The 14,191-nt window shown below is 34.7% G+C and overlaps 1 protein-coding gene across 2 annotated transcripts in view; it reads right to left on the bottom strand.

Annotated features, from left to right (window-relative positions):
• LOC115211898 (discoidin domain-containing receptor 2) overlaps nucleotides 1-14,191 on the bottom strand; it is a 107,953-nt gene that overhangs the window by 27,045 nt on the left and 66,717 nt on the right. Inside the window, exons 6-7 of one of the 2 annotated variants that reach the window (XM_029780646.2) lie at nucleotides 8,766-8,894; nucleotides 5,628-6,056 (exon numbers count right to left, since the gene is read on the bottom strand). In XM_029780646.2, the coding sequence (XP_029636506.1) occupies nucleotides 5,628-6,056; nucleotides 8,766-8,894 (558 nt within the window). The remainder of the gene's footprint in view (nucleotides 1-5,627; nucleotides 6,057-8,765; nucleotides 8,895-14,191) is intronic. The other variant, XM_029780654.1, reaches the window with a different exon arrangement.

Below are 14,191 nucleotides of genomic sequence, written 5' to 3'. Positions count from 1 at the left end.
TACATGCATATACATATATATAAATACATATATATACACACATACATATATATAAATACATATATATACACACATACATATATATAAATACATATATATATATACACACATACATATATATAAATACATATATATACACACATACATATATATAAATACATATATATACACACATACATATATATATAATATATATATATATATATATATATACACATATATATATATATATGCACATATATATATACACAAATATATATATATATATATACACATATATATAAAAATATATACACATACACACACATATATGTATATGTACACACTCACACACACACACACACATATATATATAATATATATATACACACATACACATGTATATATATATGTATTTGTAGACCATACACACACACACACACACACACATACATACATCTATGAATGAACAACAACAACAGGCAGATATGTAGACAGTGACAGATTGACAGGCAACAGATGATCTATGCAATTGACAACATGTATGAGAGAAAAAAAAAATGAAACAGAAGGGGAAAGATGAATGTGAGGTTCTTTTTGGAAAATTCTTTTAAATTCTTTAGAAAGTCCCACTAAAGATGACTATTACTATTTATAGATGTTAGTGATGTAGAATTGATATTTATTGATTAAATTCTACTTTTACACATTATATGACTTTAAAATATTCATCTTTATGATTTTTCGATTTGTAATTGCCATACAGAAAATGTTAAAATAAGGATAATGATGATGAAAAAAAAAAAAAAAATGATAAGTGAATTATAGTAAATAAAATGTTTTTATCTGAAAGGGAGAAAATGTGGCTTTTACCTAAAGGTAAGGAAACTCTGTGCAATCATCATTTCTCTAGAACGTAACAATAACTAACAGAATTATACAGTTGTAATATATTTGGTCAAATTTATTTTTGTTTTCCTTAGTCTACCATAATTTTTTCAATTATTTTTGTTTATATTTATATGAGTGGAAGTGCGTGACTTAGTGGTTAGGGTGTCAGCATCATGATCGTAAGATTGTGGTTTCAATTCCTGGACCAGGCGATGTGTTGTGTTTTTAAGCAAAACACTTCATTTCACGTTGCTCCAGTCCACTCAGCTGGCAAAAATGAGTAACGCTGCGATGGACTGGCGTCCTGTCCAGCTGGGGAACACATATGCCATAGAAACCGGGAAACCGGGCCCATGAGCCTGGCTAGGGTTTAAAAGAGTGCATTTATTTATTTTTTTAATATTTATATGAATATATATATATACATATGTACATACACACACACATACATACATACACACACTTTCATGTACATATCTATGGATGAGTTTTGTTTTTTTTGTAAATGTATCTATACATATATGCATATAAGCTAAATACAATTTGGGTAAAAATCTTGTAGTATGTTATGTAAAGCTTGTCCACAGTTATTGGCTATCTGACATCATCATACAGTGGAAATACTCTTGATACTGGATATACATCAGTAATACCATAAAGTTTATATAAATAGATAAATGACAGAAAATGGAATGAACAATATTCTACATTCAAAATCAATACAATTGTTACTACACATTTTTACACTTGTAATAGATTGGTAAGATGTGTAACCATTATCATCCATTCAAGGTGTAAAATTCACCTCCTCAGGTTTTTGTTTAAACAAAGAAACAGTTGATAAGCACAGGAACGGTCAGTCTTCATCATTTTAGTTTTTCAGAGCTGAAATTCATTCTTGATTCTGTTTTGCATTTTCTTTCTTATAATCTGACCATGAAGGTAGAATTGTAATTTATAGCCAGCCTTACCCCACCGTTTTTTGCCTATTTCTTTATTTTGCATTTTGATTATAATTGTATTTTGTCTGTCAGTATATCTATGAGTTTGGTTTTGTCTGTAAACTGCTGAAAATAACACACAGCTTTGGGTATGCGTTCTCACACTAAGTGAAATGTCAGCAAGATCTAACGAAAGTCTCATTTAAACAATCACTAGAGGATTGCATTTTACACTTTGGAAGGATGATAATGGTTACATAACATCTCACCAATGTAATATGAATGTTAAACTGTGTCGAAACAATTGTAGTAATAATTTTAAATAATGTTGTTCATTCCATTTTCCATTTGTTTATTTTATATATATATATATATATATATATATATATATATATGTACACACACATGGCCTTAAAACATGAGTGAGCGAAAGAGAGCGTATGTGTTAGAAAATGCATATTTTATAGCTTTACTTTGATATTGTAACTAGTTAATATTTATTATTAACATTACTATTTGATATATATTAATTTCTCAAATTTAAAGTAATAAAATATATGCTTGGCGACTAAAATAATTATATGAAAGACTATTTTTTAAACAGTCATTAAGCATGTCTCAAAGACATGCTGTTATTCTTGACAAAGAGAACTTAAAATGTAATTAGTCTTTGTTCAATTATGAAGTACATTTTTTGAGTACTTTACTACTGAACAGACACAGAAAGCTTATAAAAATAATAAATTTCAATTCCATTATATTTTATTTTTAAAATCATTAATTTGTTTCTCATAGCAACCAATTTATCAGGTCGTTCATGCAGTATGTTTTGAAAAAGGTCAACAAAATTGCACATTACATTTTACATCCCCAATGAGTTGTAACTAACTGTATTATTTATGTTTGCATTTCCTGGCCTTTAAAATGTTTTCTTCCATCAATGTAACACCATGAAAACAATGAAGTGTTCATTGGTTCAGTCACAGCATGTTAAATCTGAGACATGCTGTGTGATATTACAGACACTGATGAGGGTAATGTTTCAAACAGCAATAATAAAAGCATACAAACATTAACCACCATTTGAAACTCTGATATTTTACTCTTACATAATCCAAGGAAATGCATTTGAATGAGTCAGCACTTCATTTCAACTGCAACATGACAACATTTGGTGCAATGCAATAAAGTTGGAAGGGGTAGGAAAACAAAATAGAAGCAGCTGAGTTTTCTGTTTAAACTATTGAGAGTCGCTCAAATTAAAGCAAATGCTTTCAAATTAAGTCTGAATTCTTAATATTTCACTTAAATAACAATTTAATTACAGACTTGAGTAGTTCATTAAATGTCAGCAAATGATTGAGGAACTTCAAGTCATTTGAATCCATACAACAATGATAAAATTAATTCAATTTTGGAACACTACACTCAGTAGATAAAAACATATTTTGAAAGCTCTGTCATTAAAATATCAAAATATTATCTGCAAAAATACAATATCTTTGAGATAAATTTCTTCACTAAAATATTAACTGCAAACTGTTTAGAACTAATACACGGCTACTTGATATTTAGATACACCAATGAAAGCATGAGTGAAATAAGAGGATAGAGTAGTGGACAATCACCTGCTTTTGAATATTAAGAATTTATTCAGAAAAGCAGGTGAATATTCAGAATAAAAAAAAGATAAATCAGCAAAATTTTGTCCATGAATACTGTTGCTGCATAGTAGTATGCTGAATGTATTGTTTTAAGTTCAATAGCAATGATAGCTTAAAATTTAGAACCCAGAATTGCCTGGATTTTCTTGTCAGGTAAACTCTTTAACATAAAGTGAAATTCACCAAACAAAAATAAAGACATCACAGTCATAAACCTATGATATTAATGCTAAGATATTCTTTTAAATTATCCTTACAATTAAATCTATCTATGTTTACTGTGTTACAGAACACAGAACTGTACAAAAAAGGAGTAAAAAGAGTACTCAAGGCATAAGAATTTTACTTCATTTATTATAACCCCAAAAAACTTCATTGCCATTACTCTAAGTCTCGTGTTCCCAATCTTTGGATGGTCACCCCTCTAAGATAGCATGCCAGCAGGAGTTCAATAGGCTGTCTTGATTCAAGTCATCTTGCACATACAACAGTCAACCAGTCAGCTTTGGTATTGTGTCTTATGGTGTGAACTGAGTGTTTCACAGTACCACTAGTACTCTAAATCTAGATAACTTCTGATAAAGAAAAGGGAGAACATTTTAGTCCTCACATAGAATAAGCTCTCAAGAGCTAGTGGCACCACAAACTGCACCAAATATATTTCTTTACTACCCATGAGGGGGCTAAACACAGAGGGGACAAACAAGGACAGACAAACGGATCAAGTCAATTACATCGACCCCAGTGCATAACTGGTACTTAATTTATTGACCCCGAAAGGTGAAAGGCAAAGTCGACCTTGGCGGAATTTGAACTCAGAACGTAACGGCAGGCGAAAGACGGCTATGCATTTCACCCGGCATAGTCTGTATTAAGAGGTTAATGACAGGAAGGGCCTTCAGGTGTAGAGGACGTACCAAAATGGGATGCATGAGCAAGATGTGGCTACCTGTCAAGGAGGGCAGCAACTTTGCATAAGCACTGATATAGGGTAGAGGAGACTCTATAATCCTCTTGACATAGGACAACTTCTCAAGTGCCAGTGGTACTGTGAAACACCCAGGTCACACCATAAGACACAATACCAAAGCTGACCAGTTGACTGTTATATGTGCAAGATAACTTGAACTAAGACAGCCTATTAAACTCCAGCTGGCATAGAAAACTGGACATAAAATGATTATTCACACACACACACACACACACATATATATATATATAATTGATTGATCATCTTCTGACCAATAAAAGTCAATAAGCAAATGAAATATCACCAATTTCACAATGAATCATTTTCTACTTTCATTTTATTTTATTTGTTTTCACTAATCTTTACACAGAGAAAATAAGGTTTGGAGATTAGGAAATTGTTTCTTTTATATATTCATTCCAATAGGATTAGCATGTAGTTTAGTAAATCCAATTGAAAGGAAAGGTATTTTATCAGAAAAGTCTCTTCAATTTATAAATATTATCTATTTGCAAAAGCTGATTTCAAACTCTGTGTGTCTGTGTTTGCACGCACATGTTTAAGGGTGTGTGTGTGTGTGTGTGTGTGTGTCTGAAAATCCTAAATCCTTGATCTAAGCCTATAAATTGAGGCAAAATGAGAACCAATTCATGAAGTGTTGAGTAGTAATAAACAGAATATTCAAATCCTTGCTGGAAATCATACAGTAGGGTTCTAAGTAGATTTGATGCTATGATAACTATTAAATTAGAATAGCAATAAGCTTTTAACTTAAGTAATTAGCTTCTTAAAAATACTAAAAAATAGTATTTCAACAAAATAAGGTAAATATTAATCCAGATTCCACAGAGTTATCTAATACAAGTCTAATTTATCTAAGTTTAGTTTATTTGTTTAAATTAATTCCTAAAGGAAAATTCTCAAATTTATTATTTTATAAATGAAAACTAATATCTTAATGGCTTTTTCAAAACAAGATCCTCAACTTTCCTTTTCTAATAATTGCCTATCATCTCATCTTTAAATTCAATTTTTGCTTGCTTTTATTTGAAAAACTGGAAATCTTTATTGATTATTTGCTCCCTGATGCTTTTAATAATAAAATGTTATACCTACTTAAGTTTAAGAGACCCCAAAATAAGTAGCAGGAAGTAGGAGTGGAGGAGGTTTCCAAATACTTGCCTGAAGAATCAGGGGTGGGAGGCAAATCAGGTAGTTTCCTCCCCTGAATGCTATCTTTAGGTTCCAGGTAATTTCCGCTGCCACTTCCTTTGGAACACAGTTTATCTGCACTGCCAGCACACATTTCTCGATCAGAGTCCATATCATCTGTTGCTACACTGTTGTACATGTTACCATGGGAAAGCTTACCATTGGTGCAACCACCTCTGAGGTCGCTAAGGTTTATAGTCACATGCCTATCGCCAAGGACGACTGGTTTCTGACAAGGCTGGTTGTTGTTATGTTTGGATCGCCGATGCCGCACCACAATTATTACAGCCACAATGAACAGAATAATTATGAGGGCAGCGAGAGCACCAATTATAATTCCAACATAGCTATCGTCCATGGCCTTTGGAGCTTTATGTTGACGATCATTGCGAGAACGTTCTAGAAGGAAAAACATGCACAAGAAAAAAATATAGATAAGTAAATGACTTTAAAAAAATATAAACAACAATTCATTTTTTTTTTTTTTAAAGATTTGGTCTTTTAAGAAAAGTCCCAAACTAAAGCCTCTTTGCTTGATTCAATTCGTCAAGAAGGGATGATTGGAACAAGTTCCATAAAGACAGTTCTCAAGACAGATCTAATCCAGTGAAGGAGATCCAGAGACTAGAGTCGTGAACATAGCAGACATTTCCTAAATAAGGCAAAGCAAACTTTAAATTACATTTTTCAAAACTTATGGAGAAAGAAAACAACAATGTGAATATGTTTAAGCTGTAGTTTTTTTTTTTTTTTTAAGAGATAGAGAAAAATGTGCTGTGATCATATTCTGTTAACTGTCAATTGTTAAGTTCTCTTGAAAAACCAGATCAATAAATGTGTGTGTATATGTTTGAGTGTGAGTGTTTCAAAATCAGAGAAAAATGAATTTACATATTATACTTACAAAAGTCTTTGTGGCTGCCTATAATATATCACTTAGACGAAATAAATCTGTATTTCATCTTGGTGTAATAAATGAATCAACCCAGATACAATAATAAAACAATAAAACAAAATAAAACAACAGTACCACATCAAAAAATTGTATACCCTCCTCTACAATAAAAGATGACAAAAATAATTTGATATTTTATAATTTTATTGGAAGAAGGGCTGACAGGCAAAATAAAATGAATTCCAACTTATGGAAAAAGTTTTCTCCAATCTTTAACTAAACTGGAATTAATACATTAATTTTTTTTGTTGAAGATAAACTTTGTGTGTTAAATTTATTACTGATTAAATTTACTTCAGCTTCCCACTGCACAAGGATTTCCTCTTGAAGCTGCTTTGATAGGGCTTCAATCATCCTTCATCCAATTTCTACATTGATCATAATCTATAAAGCCTCTTACCTGTGGTACTATAGCCTCTTACCTGTGGTACTATATGGTCAAGTTGTCAGATGCTAAACTTGCAACCTAGTCAAGTTCCACTCTTTGAGAAAAGTTAAAGGTCACTCAATAGCAATAAAAATAACAGCTATCGAAGTGGTGGTGTAGGCATGTCAATGCCTCTCATGCACTTGAAACAAAGCATCAAGCTGAACCTTAACAGCATCTGTCCACAATCAGACAAGCCTGTCATAATTTCAATACTGCTGTGCTTTGGATACAGGCAAATACTGTGGAGATTGAAGGCAGCGAGCTGGCAGAAACGTTAGCACGCCGGGCGAAATGCTTTGCGGTGTTTCATCTGCCACTACGTTCTGAGTTCAAATTCCGCCGAGGTTGACTTTGCCTTTCGTCCTTTCAGGGTTGATTAAATAAGTACCAGTTACACACTGGGGTCGATATAATCGACTTAATCCTTTTGTCTGTCCTCTCTGTGTTTAGCTCCTTGTGGGTAGCAAAGAAATAAATACTGTGGAGATTAAACTTATGATTTTTTTCCCCCCATACCAATCAAGCTCAGTAAATAAATATCCATACACATGATTCAGTCCATAAATGGTTTCATGTAGATATCTGAGTGAATGTTTACTATTCTACTGCTGTTTCTTAGCCACTGAGGATAACGATTATCCATTTAGAGATTGCATGAAACCATTCTATAGATTTAAATACTAATAAAATTTATCCTTAATTTATCTTATAGTCAGGAAAGAAGGCACTGTCAACCCAAGAACTGGGTTGATTTGAGGCTATGATAGGAGATGCTTGCCCAAGGTACCATGCAGTGGGACTGAACCTAGTGCCATTGCATAGTGGACTTTACAACCACATGGCCATACCTGCATCACTTTGACCTAATAAGTTGATTCTAACTAATATCAGCTATTCACAGAATGTCGATTTGTAACTGATACAATAGATAACATACATTTTTTTTTTAGGGTTGGGGAGATAAGCCTATACTTGACCGAATCAAGTTCAGTATTGGATTGGTATTTATATTGTGAACATCAGAATTGCCTGATCATATCTTGTGAAAATAATGTACACTTCCACACAAACACACAAAAACTGTAAACACTTTCAAATATACTCTAACCTACATATTTAAAAACAAAAAAAAAATCCCCCAAAAATCAACAATCTATTAGGTAACTTTTATTTCAACTTCAGTAAAATTCACAACAAAACATATTTAAAAATAAATGAAAGAAATTGGACAGTTACTTGGAGAGTCTAGTAAATTTAATTGCCTAGGGATTAAAGAATCTAACATTTCAAACTCTTGTCCTTCATTGATGAATGAAGGGAAGTGTTACTGCTCTGGCTGCAGGCTAGTAGTTTCCATGGTTTCTAGATTTTATCATGGGAATGACTATGCCAGTTTGTATAAGAGTACAAAGGTACCCATTTGAAATAATTAGAAAATGTTGGCAGCCATTTTAACTCTGAAAGGCATATCATAATGCAATATATATATATATATATATATATATATATATATATATATATATATATATATATATATATATATATATATCATTTAAGTTAGTAATATATACTATTTAAGGAATGAATTTTTATCTATGCCCACTCCAACGTAGCATCTCACAGATGCAAGAAATCTGACATAAATGTTAAAAAAAAAGCTTATATGTATCTTTTAAAAAATATAAATAAAAGAATTAAAAAGCACAGAAGACATTTTACTTACCATGATCATTGCCTCCATGAGTTTTATCTTTTGGTAAAAGAATATCTATACTTCTAGTGGTAGTTTCTATTGACTGTGAATGTGTTGTTGAAGGTGGTAGTTCATCGGAAAAATTGCCTTCTAGTTTTGCTGGAGAAAAGTGATTGAAAAAAAAAAAGGGGAAAATGAAAATATATTAAATAACAAATTATAATAGTGTAAAAAAAAAATCTTTAGGTCTTTTCTCTGTATAACTGTCACTTACCATGTAACAGAATTAGTACTATGAGCATCCATAGAATAAATTCTTTCGAATATTTAGACAGTTCCTTAAAAGGAATTGATAGCTTTTCTTTAGGAAGATGACAAAATTAGCAATAGAAGATGATTTTGTGAAAGAATGGCAACCAGAGAAAGAATGAGGTGGAAAAAGTGAAAAGAGCTGAATAAAGGGCAGTGAAGTCCTTAAGGACATCATCATCATCATCATCGTTTAACGTCCGCTTTCCATGCTTGCATGGGTTGGACGTGTGACTGAGGGCTGGCAAACCAGTTGGCTGCACCAGGCTCCAATCTTGATCTGGCAGAGTTTCTACAGCTGGATGCCCTTCCTAACGCCAACCACTCCGAGAGTGTAGTGGGTGCTTTCATGTGCCACCGGCAGTGTATAATAAAACATGAGGGTGAAAGGATGTGACAAGGCTGGAAAGAAATAAGGTGAGGATACTCTGCTGGTTGTGTAATGTTAGTGCATATGAACAACATAATGAACCAAGAGATTAATAGGATATGAGACAAATCAGACATAATGTGTGAGAAAGAAGACTGAGCTGCTACAAATATGCGATGCATTTGCAAAAGGTTAATTTGCTAAAGAAATACTGAGTTATCAAGTTTGGGAATCTGTAGAACAATAAGACTGAAAATGGCATCTCAAGAAGTCAGGCTGATTTCAAGGAAACAACAAAAGACCCCAAAAGTGGAAATGCTAAGCTACAGAAGAGACATCTGAGCCATGCAAGCAGAGAAAAGTGACATAAACAATGACAACGATGATGATGATGATATATATGAATAATATCACGGTCACTTCTTATTTGGAGTTCTTGTCCTTTTGGACTGGTCAAGGAGTCATGTTTCACTTAAATGTAATTAAGTTTGGCATAGTTTCAACAGCTGGATACCCTACCTATCACCAATCATATTACAAAGTGAATAGGGAGCATTTTTACGACACCAGGACAAGTTGCAGATGCCTTCAGCCTTGCAATGTAAAAGAGGTTCTCACTGCTCTACACTGCCTTTGTTTGTAGAAGGCAATGTCCCTAACAGAGCAGATAAGTTTTTGCTTGGTTCCTTCTTTTCATTTACTTTTCTTCACCTGTTCGTTATTGAATTTTCTCAGAGAGCAGCCATTTGTATTTTGAGCCTGAATGACTGACAATACACAACATGCTACACTAGCTCATCTGACTATCATACTATCAGAAGGCAATGTCACTAACAGGAGAAAAAAGAACAGAGATGAAATATGGTAAAAACAAGAGTATGAGGTGGGAGATAGTGCTAAAAGGAGTAATGGAAGAAACAGTATTGACAGGGTGTGATGAAAGATAGTGAGTGATTGGTAGTCATAGAAATCGTTAGTGACAAAAGCGTAACTGATAGATGCCAATAATAAGTAACTTGAAAGAGAGGGAGCAGAAGCTAGCAATACAGAAGAATAAATTATGTTAATGAGTATGAAAGGGTATGACTAATAGGTAGTCAAAATGGCAATACTAAAGAGACTGTGGACACTTGGGGTGAGGTTGGGGCAGTGTTTAATATCAAATGCAAACTCTCTTTAATCAGGCATGAGAGGGGAAAGACGCTTATGATGGCTGTATTTTGCAAGAGAGAGAGAGGGAAATGGGTGCATCAGATGTAATCAGATCAAACACAATCCCTCAATACTCAAGCATCATGATGTATATATGTTTGTATGTGCATGTGTGTATCTATGCATATAATCGTTTTGCTAGTAAGAGAGTGACAGCAAGTGGTGAATGGTGAGAGATAGAGATAAAGTAAATGCTGGTAAAACAGACAAGTATATGTGTGTGTGGCATGGCAATGAAAGGAAGGTAATATTAATTGATAAGAGAAGTGATGGATGTTAAATGAGAAGTGATCAGAAGGACAGGAAAGTGATGGCGAGCAGTACAGGTGTAAAGGAAAAGATGGATCAGATATAAAAAAATCCAAAGCAATCCGTCATTACTCAAATGTGCCAAAGGCATGGCTTTGTGGTTAGGAAATTCGCTTCTCAATTACATGGTCTTAGGTTCAGACTCACTGCATGGCAAGTTTCTTCTGAGTAAATTTGAAAGATAAGAATTTCCTGGATAGCTATAGGTATAAGAACATTTTTAATAGACACTCAGTGACAGTTTCTTACAGCTGCTGCCTCAATATGAAAAACATTATTACACATAAATCACATCAGGCACCTACTCCAAAATGTAACTGTAGAGACACAGGCACTTGCCCACTCAACTAGTCATGTATGTTTATCTTGGTGGTTAATGAAGTTGAGGTCACCCAAGTTGAATGAAATTACAATACACAAAAGGAAAAGTATATTGGTCTATGTGAAAGTGACTTTATAAAAATATATGCCAGCCACAGGTTTTCTTTCTGATATGTAGATAAGGAAATCACTAAGTTAGCTAGCCATATCTGGCATCTGAATGCCAGCAATACCCTACAAACCATCAAGTGGGGCATTGTAGAATGATGCATTCCATTCACTGATTGCTCAAGGAAATGCAGGCTTGGTAATAGGATCCAAAAATGTTCACTAAATGCAAGCATCTGGATAAGTTTCCATGATAAAATTGGAGAACACCCCTCTCTCCAGATTAAGCAGAGAGTCTCACAAACATTAACCTTTCCCTGTTAAATCAATCACACCAAACCATGCTAATTCCTATTGTAACAAATCAAAGAAACACAAGTCTTTTCTTCCTTCCTTCCATACGTTTTTCCTTGGTTCCTTCTTTTCATTTACTATTCTTCACCTGTTCTTTCTTGAATTTTCTCAGAGAGCAGCTATTTGTATTTTGAGCCTGAATGACTGATAATACACAACATGCTACACTAGCTCATCTGATTTAAATCCTCTGTGTGTGTGTGTATGAAACTATTAGTAGTTCATATTTAAATACTGTGTACACACAGACACACACATTTATATATATATGGCCATGGGAACGAGAATGGGCCCCAACTATGTGAACCTGTTCATTGGCTACATTGAGGCCCAAATATTCTCAAGTTTCACTGGTCCCACTCCTGAACTATATGATCGTTATATTGACGACTCTCTCTTTTGTCCAATCTTTCCATCCTGCCCTCCACTTCTCCTGCACTATTTCCAACACTTCTGTCGCCTTTCTCGACATTTCTGTCAGCATTCATCACTCCACTCTCACCACCAGCATCCACTAAAAACACAGACTCACACTCATACCTCAACTTCTCCTCCTCCAATACCAAACACACCAAGTTCTCCATCCCCTATTCCCAATTCCTCCATCTGCGCAGGCTCTGCAGCGACAACCATGACTTTGAGACTCAGTCTCAACTCATGGCTTGCCACTTCATCCTACGTGGATATCCCCTCACCACTATCCATACTGCCCTTGCCAGAGCACATTCCATGGACTATGCATCTGCTTTCTTCCCCCACAACTGCCCCACCATCACCCGTCTCCCCTCACCTACCATTCCTCCACTCTACCGCTCCAACCCACCATTCTCCGACCCCTCCCCTCCTTCAAACGAGCCCACACGCTACGTGATCTCCTGGTCCACAGTTTCTTCCCTAACCCAACCTCCCAACCCAGCTCGTTCCCTTACTCCTGTCCACACTGCTACACTTGCCCTTACCTCTCCAACACCACCATCCTCACTGGCACCCATCATTGACCCTATTATATCACTAACTAATACAATTTCCAAAAACATGGTACACACTTCTTGGTCATACTCATTTCGGAGTGATGGTTATGGAATCGTCTTTTTTTTCCAAGTCTCATGGCACCACATCAAACATAGCCACATAATGTATAATTATCAAAAACTGAGTATAAGAGTTGAAAATACTATTTTGGCTTCTGATAAGGGCTTGATTTTTGAACAGTGAGGATAAGTAAACCTAAATGATGCCAAAATCTCAATACTCATATACACAAACACACAACAACAATGAAACATAGTGTCATACCATCTATTACCACAACCAAATAATTTTGTACAACTGTTGAGGGTTGGATACAGTCCAGAAATACTTCTTTCACTTTCTTTCATATTTGTCAACAGCTACAAAAGCTCAAGATGAAAAAAAAAAAACTAACTGCTAGGCATTAGAGAGAATGAACAATGCACTGATATAGAACATAGCTATGATCAAACATGAACTATTGCAAGAACTGTCTTTGAAATTTTGCGCCTATAAACTACTTACTTCAGAAGGTGTTTTTTTTTCTTCTTTCCACCTACATGTGTGTGTGTGTGTGTGTGTGAGTGAGTGAGTGAGTGTGTGTGTGTGTGTGTGAGTGAGTGTGTGTGTGTATGCACAATGGGTTTCTTTCAACTTCTGTACACCAAATCATTTCACAAGGCTTTGGTTGGCCTGGAGCTATAGTAGAAGACACTTGCCCAAGGTCCCACATACTTGAACTGAAACCATAACATTGTGGTTGTGAAGCAAACCTCTTACCACACACCCACGTCTACACCTATATATATGTCGTTGGCAACAAAGGTGTTTCCCAGAAACTGAAGAGCAGATTGTATGATGCATGTATTGGAACTGATAGAGAGATGTGATCCTTGAATGCAGAGGATGTGAGCAGACTGGAAAGAATGTTGGGTGTGCATGAATGACGTAGTATAAATGTGCTGAGAGAAAAACTGGGCATAAGAAGAATCAGATATAGTGCACAAGAAAGAAGGTTGCACTCATATGGACATGTGATGCATATGGATGAGGACACCTGTAGAAAGAAGTGTCAATCATTTAATAAGGTTAGAATTTGTGGAAGGAAGACCCAGGATGATATGATGATGAAGGCTGACCTCAGATCCCTGAATGTTATGGAGCGGATGACAAAGGACAAGGATGTCTGATGATATGAAGGCCTGGAGAAGATCCATCTCTGTAGAAGTGACTTGGAAGCACTGCATGTACATATATACACAAATGGGTACCTTATCCAATCTCCTGATATTCCCACCCCTACCACCCACTCATGATCACTCTCACTACCATTTTGTTTTTTTTTTCTTGCTACCTGGAACTGTTTATTACTTGTTAGCTGTTGCCCACGAACCACATTGATCATTTGCTCTCCTTTCCCCTACTGAATCATTAAATTATCTCTCTTCGTGCACTACACCGG

This window comes from Octopus sinensis, linkage group LG1 (genome assembly GCF_006345805.1).
Source record: "Octopus sinensis linkage group LG1, ASM634580v1, whole genome shotgun sequence".
NCBI classification, from domain to species: Eukaryota; Metazoa; Mollusca; class Cephalopoda; order Octopoda; family Octopodidae; genus Octopus; species Octopus sinensis.
Note: the sequence above shows the minus strand (reverse complement) of the source record. Positions and strands in the feature narration are given on the sequence as shown.